The following is an 18,660-nucleotide window of genomic DNA, read 5'->3' on the forward strand; positions in this document are numbered from 1 at the left end:
GAAAATTTATGAGCTTTATATGCCATGTTAAAACCAGCAATTTTTTGTGTGACTCAACCGACATATCCTCGAAGTTTTAACATAGATAACGCTCTTAAAAATGAAAAATGTGGGGCATAAACCGAAAAATCGAATATCTTCACTATGGACTGGATGACAGGAGTAATTTTCCAAATGCAGCTTTAAATGAAATATTTTTGGTTTAGAAAACAAATCGTATTTTTGTTCTTTTAAGTATTGAGGATTTTAGGGACATCAGGAGACAGTAGACAGGAGAAGAATATTCAAAAGACTCTGAAACGAAAGCTCAAAGGACATTTACAGTAACTAACAAGAAAAGGAACAAACTTATAGCTTAAAAATGTAGTTGTAGGTGTTTTAGGGCCGAAAAGGCAAGGTAGCTATGTTAAGGACTCCACAAAATAAAATAGGATACAGTTATTGTGCGCAATGGTGATTGTGTACGCCTATCACATACGTTTGGGGTAGAGTCAAATAATATTAATCGATGCAAAACAAAGTGAGACCGCTGTAACAAAACCATTTCTGCGATGGATTATGAAAAGAGCGGTGCCACTCAAGTGGTATAACGACCGTAGACCTAAAGGCAATTGACAGCCGAATCCTCAGGCCTCTCGACACTGACGTTTTATCCCCTAGCGACAATTTCGGGTTGTTGCAGGGTGCAGGAAAAGAAAACCCGAGGTTTTTAGTGGGTAGGTGCCCGGCGAATCTCACACTATCTAATCACCAGAACACAAGACTGGGTGTCTAGAAGACTTTCCTCGAGATAAAAAAACATTAATAATAATGTGAAGAAAGATTCTAAATAGAAAATGCTATTTGCTGAGCGAGTTATTTGTGTGTCAGTGAATACGTTTGAAAATATTAAAAAACTAGTATTTAACCCTGAATTTTACTTACCGTTCAGCTGAACGGTAAGTTAACTACTTTTGCGTTCGGTGACCTTAGTAATAGGAAAATGGTTCTTTTTGCATTGAAAACAGTTACAATAATTGCTCAAAAATAGACAAGTTGTACAAAAATTGTATTTAACTCATTGAAATCTGGAGAGTTCTAAATCTAAATCTAAGATTTTTCTATAAGAATCAAATAATATAAAATAAAACAACAAGCAACAATTAAATTAAATGTTCAAATTGGATCCCACCTACTTCTTGACAGCAAGCAAGACGATGAATGAACTCCTGTTTCATATTTTGAAGTATTGCTAGAGTAATTGTTCTTATTTCATTACGGATTCTTTCTCTTGAGGCTTCGATAGTTGCTGGTTGGTTAAAGTATACCTTACTCTTAAGATAACCCCATAGAAAGTAATCTAAAGGCGTGAGGTCAGGCGATCGTGCCGGCCATTCAATTACCCCTTGTCTCCCAATCCAGTGTTCAGGAAAAACGTCATTTAAATAAGCCCTAACATCAACGTGGTAATGAGGGGGTGCTATTTTGTATTAAATTGGTCCTTTTCAGGGCCAAAGAATTTTTAAAAGAAATCAAAAGTTTTAGTTTTGTTGATATGTTCAATCGTAAATTTCTCGAGACTTGTTGCGTTTAGGTATAGGACGTGGTACATGAAACACACGTAGAATTCAAAAATGAAATAAAAAATAGGTGTTTCCATTTAAACAAACAACGTTGGTGGTCGTACCTGATTTTTGGACTACCCTGTGTACATGAATTTACCATCATGAAAACCACAAGAAAAAATAAAAATCGACGTGTCCGAGGATTTTGGCCGCATATGTCCGACATCTTAGTTATATGGACTGTTCCATCCAAAACTTCCACACAGTATAGTAATGATATGACAGTAAAACACAAAATTCATACCAATAGAGCCATCCCATTTAGCTCGCTTCCCGTACTAGCTGCTGTGGGACTAGTGTTAGGAACAATATCAGTGTTTGTGCTACTGTTGTGTATTTTATCTGCAGGAATTTTCAAAGCCTGGCTGGCCACTTGAATTAATTTTGTGTAGATACCTTGACCCATCTCAATGCCTGAAAAAAATTCGAACGTTAACGCCTATCAGTAGAAAAATATTTGATCCAGCGGTTACCTCCGTGATGTATTAATACCGATCCATCCATATAAACATTGACCAAGGCACCTGCCTGATTCAGGAATTTGGCACCAAATGCAATGCCGAATTTTGTGGGAAGCACACAGATGCCCCGTTTCTTATATCTATTTCGCCTGAAAATTCATAAATAAGACAATATTTAAAGCGACTTCATTTCTGAATCTATACGCGTTATAGACTTCTACATCCTTCTTCCTCTTGTAATACTGAGATGTATTAAGGCACTCTTTCCAGCACCTATCCAATGTGCAATTTTCCACAATTTGATTATAGGGAGTGGACTGTCCAGATTTATACAAATTAATCTAGAAGGTCTTAAGTTGTGTATTCAGGAAGCTACAATTTGTTTAGGTAATCAATAACCTCTGAGACTTGTAAACAATTAATGCCCAAGTAATCTGCAATGTCTTGAGCCATATTCTCAGCCAGAAACATGCCTTGAGGACCCCCAAAACCTCTAAATGCAGTGTTAGAAGGGAGGTTTGTTTTACAAATCCAACCCGTAGCTTTGACAGCAGGGATATAGTACGAGTTTTCCAAGTGTGCTAGAGCTCTTTCACAAACCTGTGAAAATATGTATAATTTGTGTCTTAGTCTAAACTTTCAGCAACCGCATACTACAGACTTTTGGTCAATTCACAACTCAAGAATTAGCAACTTTCTAAAATACAGAGCACATAGCTGGATTTGACGGGAAAAATTCGTTTTAAATTATTTGTAAAATTAGGTAATATGCCGGGTGATTCAAGAAGGTGACTCACCCTTATAACCTTTTTTGTTTTTAAACTTAAAAAGTTGAAATTTGGAGGGAAACTATATGAGAATAGATCCATTCGATTGATATTAATTACGTTTATCTAGCACTTCCGGTTTAACCGGAAATGACCTCAACTTTTGATTTTCAAATGTAATACCTTATAATTTTTTTCTTTTTTGACATCTAGAGGTCATTTTTAGTCTAAAAATATGTTATTTAAAATAAAAACTTTTTTTATGTTGAGCTACGCTACTAAGGTATACGTATAAGGTACAATTTTAGGTCAAAATTATGGCGAAAAATACTAATGTGTCGTTTTATTGGGTACATTTCCTTTTATAAGCAATTTAAATACCGAAAAACAGGTTTATCTTCCGTTTTTAAAATTTCAATGTTTTTTGATATTTAAATTGCTTATAAAAGAAAAAGTACTCAATAAAATTACAAATTAGTATTTTTTTCTATAATTGTGACCTAAAATTTTGCCTAATACGTATACCACAGCAGCGTAGCTCGACATGAAATAACCACAAAAAAGAAGTCTTTTTTTTTAAATGACATATTTTTAGACTAAAAATTACCTCTAGATTCTAAAAAAGAAATAATTTATAGGGTATTACATTTAAATATCGAAAGGTGAGGTCATTTCCGGTTAAACCGGAAGTGCTAGATAAATGTCATTAATGTCAATCAATCGGCTCTATTCTCATATAGCTTTCCTCTAAATTTCAACTTTTTAAATTTAAAAACAAAAAAATTATAAGGACGAGCCACTTTCTTGAATCACTCCGTATATTAAAAATGCTACGAAAAATCTGATATGGTCAATTTTCAAAAATATCCCTTAGGGGAAAAGTGACATGGATGAAATATATTTAAACGGGCTATTATTTAAATTTCCCATTAAAAGTGATATTAACGTATAATATTAAAAACATTAGTTAAATCCTCACCTAGTTTTGCTGTAATTATCGTAAGAGTCGTACCCCTGTAAGACTCCTACGGCAATTCAGCAGGTTCTGCTCATATGTCAGCTGAATCTCTATCGTACGTTCGTTTACATCGTTTGAACCGCGCCGTAAAAACAGGTTGATGAAGAATTTGCACATAAAAAGTATTTTATATCTGTTCCAACCACAAATGAAATGATTTGTTTACCATGAATTAAATTTGACTTTAGTACAGCTATAGGTAAAAAGTGTCCCAGAACGAATCTATTGCGGGAGCTTAATGTCTACAGGCTAGATTTTGGGTGGGGCTGCCAAAAAAGTGTGGAGGCACATACGTAAACAAAAAAACAAGCACTAGAAGGATACGTACCCCCATAGACAAATCCACAGAGTACCCGGCATTTAGGTAAATTTTAGCCTCGCACCCCAATATTTTCCCATTGTCATTAAAAGCTACTTTGTATTTCATCAAACAAGGATGTCTGCCACCAGTCATCATCATGTCCTCATCTCGGTCCAACATGCATCTAATCGGTCGGTCGAATTTCTTGGCAGCGACAACCGCTGGCAAAGTTAGCATGACAGCTTTGGATTCTTTTCCTCCAAAGCCGCCCCCGAGGCGTTTTACTTTGCAGTGCAATTTATTTTGATGGGTTCCTAATGCGTGTGCACAGACATGCTGCAAGAAGGTTGAAAAATATTTCGTTTCAAACTCCAACCGTTCGAACTCGTTGAATAGGCATTTTTTAAGAATAAAAATGATAATTTTGATAATAATGAAATTTTTTTAAATTAAGAATTTTGTGATGAAGAATAACTGATGGTTTTAACTGTGTAAAAATGATGTATGTAAAAAATACTTTTTGGGAGTAAAATACTTCTGGGGTCCATAACACATTAGGTCAACTCAGACGAATGTTTTTTTTTTTTTGTTCAGGACGCTTCCTTATCACCGTTAGAAGTCATCTAGGTGAGGAAAAATCGAATTTTTCCAAAAAAATTTTTTGAAAAAATTACTCGGAAAATTGAATTTTATACTAATTTCAATACTTTTTCTCAATACTAAAGTGTCTTACGGAACCGTGGAGCGAAAAGGGGTATTGGGTGGGGCAGCTAAAACGGGGTTTTGATGTATTTTTAGGGTAGTTCAGGTTAGTTCAGGTTAGTTTTGATGTATTTTTAGGGGTTTTCCAAAGGGTGACATCACTTACTTTATCTTTTTTTATCTTATTAGTGTCGCCCCTGCGCAAGAAAAATATTTAATACAAGTGAAGTCACTTTTTGGAAAACTTCTAAAAATACATCAAAACTGACCTGAACTAACCTGAACTACCTTAAAATACATCAAAACCCCGTTTTAGCTGCCCCACCCAATACCCCTTTTCGCTCCACGGTTCCGTAAGACACTTTAGTATTGAGAAAAAGTATTGAAATTAGTGTAAAATTCGATTTTCCGAGTAATTTTTTCAAAAATTTTTTTTGGAAAAATTCGATTTTTCCTCACCTAGATGACTTTTAACGGTGATAAGGAAGCGTCCTGAACAAAAAAAAAACATTCGTCTGAGTTGACCTAATGTGTAATAGACCCAAAAATTGTTTTAAATGTCGGCTACAATGGTAAATTTAATCTCTCACAAACCTGCACTTCTGTCGGATTCTGAGTGGCAGAGTAGATATCCATTTCGTCATCTTCCTTCTTCGGAACTACCAGCACGCCCTGCGTTTCGAAATAAAAATGTTCTTGGCCACCCATCTTGCACTGGCCTTCCAGAACATGAGGCGCTTTATTGAATACCTATAAATTGGTCAACAATATTTGAAAGCCATGGGGATCAGCAGTGAAGTTTGTAATTACCTCTTCGATGTTGGGCCCATACTTGATCGATCTGCATGGGTTAAAAAAAAATGACTGCTTCTCAATGGCGTCTTCGATGGTCAGGATTACTGGCTGAATATCCTCATACTCTATTTTGACAAGTTTTGCAGCCTTTTGGGCAATACTGTAATTTGTCCCAACTACGGCAGCTAAAATATTTGTTAGTGTTATAAACAGCCCATTGTGGTGCATGAGGGTATTACCAATAATTTGTCCTTGGCTGGTAACTTCGTCGAAGTAAAACGCCTTTTCGTCTATTATCACTGTGCCCCACATGTTTCGGTCCACGCCAATGTCATCAATTCCCACCATTCCCACTACCCCATCCACCTTTAAAGCCTCAGATGTGTCAATTGATAAAATTTTAGCATGAGCCCTAGAGCTTATGACTAATGCCATTGCAAGTTCATTTTCAAAAAATGGAATGTCATCACAATAAACTGCCTCTCCTGATGCTTGTTTATATGCAGAAGCATGCACTAAAATGTTACGATATTGTCAACTCAAGCTACGAATTTTTGAACTGCAAATTTATTTATTTTTAAGTGTTTTAAACTTTCCGCTCTGTGGAGGCAGTCAGAAATCAGTGTTATTGATAATATTTTTCCAACGAGCGCATATGTGTTAACTCTATTGTCTTTTGTAAGTTTAATTAAATACTGGTCTGCCACCGGGCATAATCATATCCTCATTCCCTCTCATCTTTATCTGATTGGTCGGTTGAATTTCCAGGTAGCGATAAAACGAGCAAAAACCAACATAATAATTTCAGACTCTTTCGTCCAAAGTCGTCCCCCACAGTCGTTTTATTTTACAGTAAATTTTGTTTTGATAGGTTTCCAACGCATGCGCACAGACATGCTGCAAGAATGTTGGAGAATATTTCGTTTCGATCTCTAAACCTTCGAACTCGTTAAATTAATATTTCTTTAAGATATTTGAAATTCTCCTTCTCTCTCTATTACTACTTTTCTCTGAAATATTAATGATAGCTTTAACTGTCAAATTGAGAAGAGCAGTGTATTTTGAAATTCAAATGGCATGGAGGATTGAGTACTTGAAACGCATGGGTGCGAAGTCATTTTTCGTCAACCGAGTTTTAAGATATTGAATAAGCCAGCTTGAAATAAATTTAGTTTTAACACTGATAGATAACATATGTATCTATCATACTTATTACAGCCCACATCTAAACGGCTGAAGACACATTAAATTTAAAAAAAAATGAAGTTTTTAACGAGATGATGACAAGTACAAAATTCTGTAAGTTAAATATTAGCGTGCGATAAACATTTTTGCCGCACAATTCCCATATCTTACGGGTATAGGTTTGCGCATTTCACAATTATTCATTAGCTTCCAGTAGAATTATTTATTTTGTTATTCATGAGGTTCTACTGAAACCTAATGAAATTAGTAAACTTATATAAAGTTGTAAATTGATATTATTGGTATTTCGTTGAGAAAATAATTTTTGGTTTAGGATTTCTCCCCATTTTTATCTGTTATCGCTTTTGGAACTGCTTTTCATGAATTTCCGGTTCCTGCTGGAAGTCCTCCTGATTATCAATTGTGGTCATTTCTTATAGTATGATTTTTTAAACTTTTCCTGATCTTTTGGTTATTGGTTTCGTCACTACTTCGTTTTTGTATTTTTCCAGACCTTCCTCTTATCGTTTTTGGTACTATTTCTCCTTGATATGTTCAGCTTATAGTTCAAGTTCTCCAATGTGTAACAGCATTGTGGCTTCAATTCCATCTGCAGTGTTCATACTTCAGCAGGAAAGGATTATCATATTTTCCATGATCTTTTCTTTACTGATTTTACTACTAGTTTATCTTCAATTGTACTAACTTTTAGTTCAGTTTCTCTATTGCGCTCCAGTACTGTAGACTTCATCCAGTCAGTTTTAATATTTCTTCATCCTGAAAGTCTTTTTTTCGATCCTTCTTGATCATTTTTGTAGGTGTTGGTATTGCTTCTTTATTGTAATCTCCTAGATCTTCTTGTTACCGTTCTTAGTACAATTTCACTCCTATTTTTAGCTTTTCATCGCCTTTTGGTACTGTCTACAGGGTGATGAAAATTTTGATGCTCATCATTGGGATCTCCAAAAGGGTGACAGTTACAAAGTCAGTTAAACGAGGAAAAAGTTCCATATTTTAATGCTAATTAAGAATCCACCTTGAAACTACATTTGTCTATTACGGTTTCTGACATCTGGAAAAAAGTGAAAATGTGTCAGTTTTGTCAGAACGAAGTCAGGAATTTCGTCGAGTACAGTAATATGTCTTACTTTCGAGAAATATACATACACTGCTTTTTCTACGATTTGACAAGTTTCGTAACACTAAGAAAATGAAAACTGAGCGAGTCATTTCACCATAAGCTTATTGACGTCTTCATAATTAAGCAACTACCAGAGGTTTTTTCTTGTATTTGGAAATCCTAAAGCAGCACATATCAGAACACGCATCGTGATGTGATTGTCACCGTTATGACAAGTTACCAACGTGTCCCAGCTGAATGCTGTTACGTAATGTTATTGCGCACGACTTGAAGTTTCATAACACACACTTACCTGTAATTGTTGATTTTAGGTTACAGAGTGTCCTTATGCTATTTGCAATTTACTGTTAGTGTTAGTGAAGTAGAAAAAAAACTTACCCATCGGTCTGGCAACGCCATCATACTTTTCTGGAGTCTCCGGAATTACGGTAAAATACTGAGAACTTTTCTGTTGAAAGTCTTCTATACCTTTAGCTCCACTTAGTTCTCGTGTACTAAGCTCAACTTTTATCAAATTCTGCTTTAACTCCTCAGAAATTGAAAGAAAAGCTTTCGTGAACAAGCTTAAAGTCAGAGATTTCCTATATGCGATCATTCCACCAGGAGCAGAGGGATCTAGAGGAAGATCTTCTAGTAAGTGCATATGTGCTTTCTCTACAGTTTCTTTTGACCAAGGTTTTCCTGTAAATTCATGAACTTTTCAGTTGGACGAAAGAAATTTTTGAGATTTCTCAGGTAGCTGGAAACTGACCTATGAGGAATTGTTCTGTCCTGGGGGCGTTAACTGTCTTAAAACTCATTCCCCCAAAGCCGAAGCTTATATTTTTGATGATATCAGATTTGGGTAGGAAGGATACATTCACTGCCATATTGACTACAGCTATGTCGTCCTCCCTACGTCTTGCTTGCTTGTAAGCCTCAAAATACTGATTTTGACTTGAAAAAGGTATGCGCACAGCCTGGAGTACTTCCTCGGAGTTTAATACTGTTTTCCTATAGCCTGAAGATATATAAGGTAAATAAGAACAAATTTTGGGAGCGATTTCTTGTATCAAAACAAGACAAAAAGCTTATACAGGGTGTCCCAAGATTCCGTGGACACAGAGTTATTGTAGATTCCTGAGATCAAAATGTGACGATTTAACCATATACAGTATGTCCACAGATAGAGGGCCCCAGAGGACAAATGGACAAAAAATGTCGTTTTTTGACAAAAAGACATTCTTGATAAAAGTCTCTTCTTTTTGAAAAAATACGATTTATGAAGATAACTTTGAACTTTTTTATACGGGGTGCCCAAAAATTACGAACATATGAAATACTATCAAGAGTAAACTAACTTTATTTCTTATTTTGGAGCAAAATGGTAAATAAAAAACAGATTTCAAATCCTACCCAAAGTTTACATACAAAATTTTAACTGAGTATTCCAAGTTTTATTTTTCTTTTAAAATTCAAACAATTTCTAATTTTACCAATTTTCACCTCATTTCACGTATTCACAACAAGCACAACAACAAATGTCACAATATTAAATTTGAGAAATGCATCGAATACGTGGGAGGTGTGTTTGAATAAGTAATATCTACTAACTTTTATTTTGAATTATTTATAAACTATTTTGGGATAGTGGAATTTTGTATGTAAACTTTGGATAAGATTTAAAATCTGTTTTTTATTTACCATTTTGCTCCAAAATGATAAATAAAGCTAGTTTACTCTTGATAGTATTTCATGTATTTGTACTTCTTGCGCACCCTGTATAAAAAAGTTTAAAGTTATCTTCGTAAATCGAATTTTTTCAAGAAGCAGAGACTTTTATCAAGAATGACTTTTTATCGAAAAACGACATTTTTTATCCATTTGTCCTTTTGGGCCCGCTATCTGTAGACATACTGTATACTTTAATCCGAAAGTTAATAGTTACAGAGCTACTGGGTGTCAAATTTGAATTTTGAAAATCAATTTTTAGTCATAATTATTAAACCGAACGGGAAAATGTCTTGAAGTTTACTACTCGGGGGTTTTTCGGGATGGATAATCCAAATTTGCTGACGATTTTAGGTTTACTCATAGAGGGCGCAGCAAACGATTTATGTTACTCATTTGATTGCTTGCTACTTTTTCTGCGTTACGTGAATTCATTTTTTAATAGAACAGCGTATTGGCCTATTGTTGATGTTTAGAAAAGGTATACCTTAGTCATGTCGCTATGAGCAGCAGAGAAATGCATTTGAACTAGTGGTTGTTTAATAATGACTGTAATAGTGATAGAGAGACGACCAGCATTATTTCTACAGGGTTTCAATTGTCCAAATTCTCGAAGTCGTCACTCAATATTAGTAAAAGTCTGATGGTTGGGAGTTCTGTGATGTGGATACCTTTCACGGCATACCCGTATATATATATTAGATAATACAAAAACCAAACACTAACATCATATCAGTTCGCTCACGAAATGTACATTCTATGATAATTTGGCTATAAAATACCAGTGTAAACACACACGTGTTAATGGAAAGTTAAAATGTTTGGTATGGGTGTGGTATCTGATGATTTTAACTGACAGTTTGATAAATAAATAAAAAATAATTGACAATTTGAATGTTTGTGTTGCTAGGCAACGGTTTACACTGTTTCTTCGCCTGCTTCATGTAAATGTGTAGCGAAGCATACCCCATGCAACATGTTAACATAAGACTATCTAATATGTCAATATTTGTTCCTCCTGTACCTTTTAAATAATTAGAAATTTCAAAAATATTTTTTATACAAAATTTGCTTAGAATCTATCGATGTTCACATTTTTGAAAAAAAAGGTGTGTTTCTGGAAAAAAACATAAAGTCGGCGTCGCTTTCCACATTTCAACATTTTTAGCATTTATTGCAGCTTACGTCCTTTTATGTAGTGCAGTGAAAAAATTATTTTGCTAAGCCCAACTATTTTCATTTAAAATGGGTGGGGCGTCGAGTTTGAATGACCCTGTACACGGAATAGTGGGACACCCTGTATAAGCGAATTATTCGTTTTAAAAATACAAGATGTTACAATTTGAAAAATTTTTGGTGGAGTAAATACCCAAAGAACGGTAAATATAGTATTTATTGAATAGACGTTAATGTAAATCTCGATTCAAATGTACAACTTATATCTAACGCAATGACAGACAACAAACTACTGTTTGCGTAACATTACAAGGTCATCAGATGAGCGATGAGCGTTTAAAAAAAATCTACAATTTGCGTAGGTCGGACCCGTCCAGCCTCCTCACCACACGTCAAACTCAATCGGTCCGAAATGGTCGGAGAACAGTGCGCAGGTCCGTGGAAAATGTGGGGAGCCAGAAGAAACAAATATGAGAGAAGAGAAAAATACAACGAATAAAGAACAACGCAAAATATCAAAAGTAATACGGCAACTACGCAATCATTTACCTATGCAATGGATTTGGTATTTTAAAAGTTGTTTGACGAGGAATTACGTCAAACGAAACAAAATAATCTGCACGATCCATTTGTAAATCGTTTTGTTTAATTTATGTGTCACAGTAAAATAGTTATCTTGGCTTTAGGTCTAACCACAGATAAAACCTACAGGGTCGTCGGGATGTGGATAGTTGACAATTTTTTGTTTAGGGGCATTCTTCGTCTAATTTTAACCTTTAATCATGCTATTTTTTAAAATCATTAATGTCGTTCTTCTCATCATGAAAGTATGTGCCAATGATGGCGTATATAAAAAATTTTGAATTGAAATTTGTTTATTTCTTATTTTAAAACTCAAAAACAAAAACTAAATGTATGAAAACAGTATGAAAGTGTATGAAAATAATCGATATAAAATAAGCATACAGTGGCGTCCGGATATGGCGAACCCACTTACAATGAATTGAGGTTAAAGAACACAAAAAAACTCCTATAAAGCTAACGCTTTTTTTGAAGTTTATAGCAAACTTCTGGATAGAACGAACCATTTTTATCATGTATTTAAGTTTTATTTGCCGTTTATATCGAACTGTGAACACCGTCATCTATTGAAACTCTCTTAAAGGAACGATATTAAGAAATGTCTATTGTATATTTCTTGATTTGGAGATGTAACGAAGAATTGAAGAGGCAATTCGAAAATATTTTCAAAATTTCGACTTTAAAGAGTACATCAATCTTGACGAAAACGTTGTGTCTATTGAGCATATAACAGATGAAGAAATTATTCAAGCAGTCACAAGAGGTAGGTAACATACACACAAAAACAAATTTTTTAGGTGAAACTTTGGATGAAATGAGTGGTAATGAGGAGAGTGATGAAGAGCCCACAATCACCCAAAAAATGAGTCAGAAAATGATGGAAACTCGCTTATTTTCGCAATCGCAAGCTATTCCAGAAGAAGTTTGAAATAGTTTTTGTACCGTAGAAGATTTTATCAGCAAACTTAGCTTTAAAAGGAATGCGCAAACCAAAATACTAGAATACTTTTTTCATAATTAGAGTAGTAGTTTGTGTCTTTTTTAACCGTTTCTTCGTATATAGGTGAAATAATACTTAATAAGTTATAAATTATTTTTGTGGTATTTAAATAAAATATTTTAAACCCACTAAGACGTGTTTTTCGAAAAAAATTATATACATAAATATATGCATCATACATACTACATATTTAGTTTACTTTACTTTCGCAACGAACTCCGGTTATAGCAAACCAATTTCGTTTCATTTTTCAAGTTCGTTTTATCCGGACAAAACTGTATTTAAATATTTTGCAAAATTTTTTGTTTTATTTTTACGCATCACTCCTCACTTTCCTCACTTTTTCGCACGTTTTTATTTGCCCCTTATATCATAAAATTGCGCGTCAATAACAAAAAAATTGAACAAACCTGTAAAGAATTGCGCGTCCAAGATCACAATTCTAAGCCCCGTCAATGCATGCTGCACTTCCAGCTCTACTTTCGCAGCCATCAAAATCGGTAGCATATCAGAAATTGGACTACCAGTCATAATATTGCCTGCAGATAATCTTCGTTTAACACTGTATCTTTAATGCAAATAAACTTCGTTTAACCTCCAAGAGCTCCAACACTTCGAATTTGCTTTCCTGCAAACCAATAAAGCATATCCACCATGGTTTTAAAGAGTCTGGTTTTGCTTTCAGGATGTTTCTTTATCTGCTCTTTTAAAAACAGTCGAAGGTCTGCTAATGTAGAGGATGCTCCTACTCTACAATAATAATTTGATTTGGAAATATGAACATTTCCCTTCACCTTCACACTTCACAATCAACACAACAGGGTCATGCTGATGGGTGTGGTACAAAGCCGCTATTAAACACATGCGGAATTCAACGAGTTTCGAATAGCGAACATCGGGCATTCGGCAAATGCCAACTAGTGTGGTTGAATTGCTCTGGACAAATGTTCGTTGTTCGTGGAATTATCCGCCAGTATCGTCTGGAGTCGATCAACATCACAATACGAATAATCCGGCAAATATTCTAGAATAGAATCGTAGAATGCCGCATGTGTGGGTCCATCTTAATGTGAAGAAGAAATAGTTGATTGAATTTATTTACCTAATTCCCTCGGATGTTTCTTCGAAGAAGTTGAGCTCTTTGATAATTGATGGCTGAATGATGATCGGGTACACCATTCTTTTAAACTTCATCTCAACTCCAACTTCCGTATTTCCTATCACGATTTTGGCATCAGGATACGTATTTTTCAACTGCAGTAATTGTTCAAACGTGGTCGGTCGGTGCCTATCATTGATATTTTTAAGGAATGTTTATGTCTTTTCTTATAGATTGCATATACCACTTGACATTCGGACCCTCAATAAGCAAATATTGCTTGTCGTATTTGTCGTAAAGCTTCAATTCCGGAGGAAAAATTGGTTCCTGTGAAGAATGGTATGGAACGAATTCCTCAGTCTTGAAGAGCACCTCATCTGATGGTTCAATTGGTTGACGGACGTCATTTCCATTCATCGAGGCACTTTCTACAGAAAAGTACCCAAATTGTTCCATCAAGCTTAATTGGAGTATAATAATGGAATACACTATAAAATTTCTCTCAGACAAATAAGGCTATTGAAAATTCTCGTAAGCATCTTATTAAGAGAATTAAGAATCTGAGTTTTTGATAATATGAAATTTTACCTTAAACGTACCTTTAGTACCATTTTGCATCTTGCAGCACTTGTCCCCCATGCCACAAACTCCATTCGTGGTACCCTTCACGGCTCTTACATTTCTAGCTACTTCCCACTCTTCAGTGAAAGTTTTGAACCCTTCCAAAATAGGGCGGTACCCGGTGCATCTACAGAGGTTTCCCTGGAAAGTCTCTTCCAATTCGTGCAGAGTCGGTTTTGGTGATTGCCGGAGTAAAGTGTACATGGACATAACCATTCCTAAAAAAAAGCATACATAATTTAATAATTAGTAATTAAGAAATACAATTGGTATTTAGTAATTTATTGGAATAATTCCCGTTCTTTTTGGGGCACCATTAAGTGAACAAGATCAGTAGGTTGTTAATACTAATGGCTAGGGAGAAGAGAAAGAGAAGGGGAAATGAGGAGGGACATCCTAGGGAGGAGTGGTCAGGGGGAGGAGTTATGGAGTGATAGGGTGTGGATATGAGAGGGGGAAGCAGGATGGAAGAGTGAAGGGAGAGAGGGAAAGAAAGGGAGGAGCAACCAGACGATGGTAAAGATACCCCCCCCCCCCCCCCGTAGTGCCTAGCGGCGCTTACGAGGGGATCCAGGGTGAAGAGGGGAGGTTTTTAGTGAGTAGGCGCCCCCAACAGGGGTGAATCTCACATAACCTATGAAGGTTTTCCTTCCCTATATATAAAAAAAAGGCTGTTAGTACTGCACAAAATTTGCAAATTATCAGGTACCAGATGATTGTAAAAAAAGGAATTTTCCATGCCGCAACCAACACTGCTTGTAATTAAGCAAATGGACTAATTTTTATAGAAAAAAATTTGGATTTACAAAAGGAGAGCTAAAAATATGTATATGTACAGGGTGTAACAGATTATTATGCAGATATTTCTGGGGATGGTAGTACTCCGTAAAATTGGAAGAAAATACTAATATGCCCATGATCAAAAACACCATTTTTGATATAGAAGGTGATAAAGTTCGATTAAAAAAATTTTTTTTGCTATTTCCATTCGTATGCCTAATGATAACTTAATGGAATTATGTATTCCTCTAATTTTTAACAGCCTTTACAAGAAAATTTCAAAATCGTTTCTCTCCACATACAGGGTCCTACGCTTTCTTGAGTCATGTGCTATTTTTTGCTTTTAAACTTTTTTTGGAACACCCTGGATAAATTTTGATTTCACATTTAGATTCCTTCTTCATTTCTTTAACTTTTTGAGCCCTTGTATTATTCTCGTATCTTTCACCATTCATAAAAAATTTGTATAAATATTATAGCTATGGACGCATTAAATGGCTTTTTTCTGATTTCATTAATATACTTTATTGTATCATTATCTTTTTGAATGCATTCAAAATAATCAAAATAAGCCAAAAGTAATATTTTTATCAAGATAGTCATGGAAAACAAAATAATTTAACTTATACTACAACATAAAACTAACAATAAGATAAAATATCAACCAAATTAGTTTGTGGGATTTTAGTTTTTTTAACGAATAATTTAAATAAAATATTTAAACATTTCAAACAAATTTTATTTATCAGAAATGACTAACAAAAATTAAAATAACAACACGAAAACGATAATCAAAAAAAAATTTAAAAAATCTTGGAAAAAATATTAATTTTTTTTTTAAATTTTGAATGCATACAAAAAATAATAATACAATGAAATATATCAATGAAATCACGAAAAAAAAAACAATTTAATGCGTCCATAGACAACTATGATTACTATTTAAAAAAACATAAGTTTACGTCGTATTTGGAAAATCAAGGTAATTCTGAAAATTTGCGTAACATCATTGAATTTTACGCAAAAATATCTGTAAAAACAAACTTATTTCGCTGATCTAACTTTAATAGATTTTAAGATATTTGAGTTTAAAGATTTAGGCAATTTTCAATTTTTTTTAAATAAGTCAGAAATACGACTTAATTTGCCATATTTAAAACCGATATCGGGTTACATATGAAATTCTACGCAATTATGCCCATTTAACTGATTTTCTATTTCTTCAAATGAAAAAGTTACCTATACTGAGAGATAGATTATGGCCACCCTGTATAGGTATGGCTCCGTTCGATTTTGGACGATACACCCTGCATAGGGTGGTTCATCAACACAACGCTGGGAAAAACATTTTGGTGGGAAAATTGGCCAATAGAGTACATTGGGAATAGTTTTTAAGTTCCCAATTTCACCACTAGGTGGCGCAACTTATCTAGAGTACGAAAAACGTGAAATAACTTAAGAAACAAAATAGAGAGGTAACTGAAAATATTATAGTTAAGTTTTATTTTATAAAGGGTGATCGACGAGAACCTGACGGTTTTAAACTGAGCTGTATACAGTTATTTTTTAAATTTAATTATAATTCATAAAATGATTTATTATTACATGCCATTTGATCACGTGTGAAAAATAATGTCGGGTAGGTGGTGTGTCTCCGCTTAAATATAGGTTTCCAATCTTTGCATGAAATCGGCCATTATCCGAGCCATCATTTCAGCGTTGATTTGAGCTACTTCTTCCCTGATGACCTCCTTTAGTTCTGGTAATGTACGGGATTGATTAGAGTAAACACGCCCTTCCAAATACCTCCACAAAAAAAGTCACATGCATTTAAGTCTGGTAACCTCGGGGGCCATGGAATATCACTGAAACGCGAAATCAAACTTTCTAGGAAGATGCTTTGAACTAATTGCATAGATATACAAGCAGTGTGTGGGGCGGCACTATCCTGTTGGAAAAAAACATTTTCCAAATCCAGTTGTCGTTTGTGAAGTTCGGGACGTAAGAAAGTGTTTATCATATGGCAATAATGTTCAGCAGTCACTGCAACAGTCGCGCCGTTCTTATCATCGAAAAAATAGAGACCAATGATGCCGGATGGAGTAGTTGCGCACCACGCAGTCACACGCTCTGAGTGTCGAGGTTTTCCGTGGATACAATGGGGATTTACAGTAGACCAATACCTTAAATTTTGTTTATTAACAGCCCTATTCAAATATAAATGTGCCTCATCACTGATGATAATGACTGCATTTTCATTGTTTTCCAAAAGTCCTTACATTCGTAATGCAAACTATTGTCGCTGCGCATAATCTCTTTCCTGAAGCTTTTGAACAACGCACATCTTGTAACGATGAAATTTTAGATCTTTTTGTAACATTGTGCGCAGAGATTCGCGCGCATGTCTTCGTGCAGACAACTACGAATCAGCGCGAACCTCACCCTATCAACGTTTTCTGGTGTTCTTCCTGTCTTAGCCAGAGCTGATGGTTTCTTTTTCATGATCCTGTTGTCCCTAGATTATAAATCCAACTGAGAATGGTATTGCGGTTGGGAACAGTACCGCGACGCCCACGGTTAAAAAGGACACGAAAAAGTCGCTGCACGGTAACAACAGATTCACCATTTTGAACAAATGCATCATACGCAAACATGCGATACTCAACCGTTTAATGTCAGGCGATTCGGCTCCCTACTATCTCTAACGACAAAGTACTACCCGGTACAAAACCGTCAGGTTCCCGTCAGTCCCGTCAGTTTCCCGTCGGTCCCGTCAGTTTCCCGTCGGTCCCGCCAGGTTCCCGTCAGTCATGAATAATTTTTGTTTCATTAATTTGGAAGTTACAATATCTCGTTACAATAAAGTTTTTTGCTCTATTTAAAAATGTACCAACAGTTTGTTCTATTTAACGCGAAATATGTTAAAGGGCACTATACTCACCGCTGCTACGACTGGAAAGTCTTACCTGGAGTACAAAAACCACATTGCGATCCATGAGCTTTAGCTATCCTTTCTTGTACTGGATGAAGTCGGGTTTTTGTTGATCCAATGCCTTCCACGGTTGTTACTGCCAAGCCATGCATGGAACATACGGGGGCTAAACAAGCATTGACAGGAATGTGACTGTACGACGATTGTTAAGGAAAAACTTTGAAATTAGTTTCATGAAGAAAAAAGATACTATAGAGTCATTGGAAACTACGATGTTACCTTTGAAACATTAAGACCCAGCTTTACAAGCAAGGCTTAAGGCTTGCTTAATTTGAGTCCTCCGATAAGAATAACATTCCTTTGATTAAAATCTGTGCCTTAATGTTTGCAGCATTTATTAACAAAGGAAATATCATAAATATCCTCCCCAAAAATTTGGAGAAAGAGATAATTTCGAATCTATAATATTATTATTTACGATAAAATATTATTATAGACGAATTGTTCAACATTAAATGGCGCCTTCTGTTATTTGTTAAGTGCACTAATCTTGACAAGGCTACATTCAGTAAATCTTTGTTTTACTTTTGCAATAAACATAAAAATCTTGCTCAATAGAAAAAAAATAGCTCCTCCCACTAATGTGGGTGTATGCATCCAATATCAATTGCACGGGCGATCCAGTTGCCGTTTCAGTCATTGTTGAGAAGCTTGGAATATTGTTTCGCCTATTGCCTCATCGCCTTCAGTTATGTCGGAAAGAAATCCCTTTAGACAACGCGGTGT

General features: G+C 35.2%; 1 protein-coding gene across 2 annotated transcripts in view; it reads right to left on the minus strand.

The window, feature by feature from the left end:
- Positions 1 to 18,660, minus strand: part of ry (xanthine dehydrogenase rosy) — a 41,387-nt gene that overhangs the window by 7,725 nt on the left and 15,002 nt on the right. For both annotated transcript variants that reach the window (XM_066404320.1, XM_066404321.1), the window contains 16 exons: positions 17,909 to 18,066; positions 14,141 to 14,380; positions 13,786 to 13,969; positions 13,545 to 13,730; positions 13,038 to 13,192; positions 12,853 to 12,981; positions 8,726 to 8,974; positions 8,353 to 8,655; positions 5,888 to 6,163; positions 5,664 to 5,833; positions 5,448 to 5,603; positions 4,179 to 4,487; positions 2,465 to 2,665; positions 2,270 to 2,406; positions 2,078 to 2,214; positions 1,849 to 2,018 (listed from right to left, as the gene is read on the minus strand). In XM_066404320.1, coding sequence (XP_066260417.1) covers positions 1,849 to 2,018; positions 2,078 to 2,214; positions 2,270 to 2,406; positions 2,465 to 2,665; positions 4,179 to 4,487; positions 5,448 to 5,603; positions 5,664 to 5,833; positions 5,888 to 6,163; positions 8,353 to 8,655; positions 8,726 to 8,974; positions 12,853 to 12,981; positions 13,038 to 13,192; positions 13,545 to 13,730; positions 13,786 to 13,969; positions 14,141 to 14,380; positions 17,909 to 18,066 — 3,160 coding nt within the window. The remainder of the gene's footprint in view (positions 1 to 1,848; positions 2,019 to 2,077; positions 2,215 to 2,269; positions 2,407 to 2,464; positions 2,666 to 4,178; positions 4,488 to 5,447; positions 5,604 to 5,663; positions 5,834 to 5,887; positions 6,164 to 8,352; positions 8,656 to 8,725; positions 8,975 to 12,852; positions 12,982 to 13,037; positions 13,193 to 13,544; positions 13,731 to 13,785; positions 13,970 to 14,140; positions 14,381 to 17,908; positions 18,067 to 18,660) is intronic.

Source organism: Euwallacea similis, chromosome 34 (assembly GCF_039881205.1).
Source record: "Euwallacea similis isolate ESF13 chromosome 34, ESF131.1, whole genome shotgun sequence".
NCBI lineage: Eukaryota > Metazoa > Arthropoda > Insecta > Coleoptera > Curculionidae > Euwallacea > Euwallacea similis.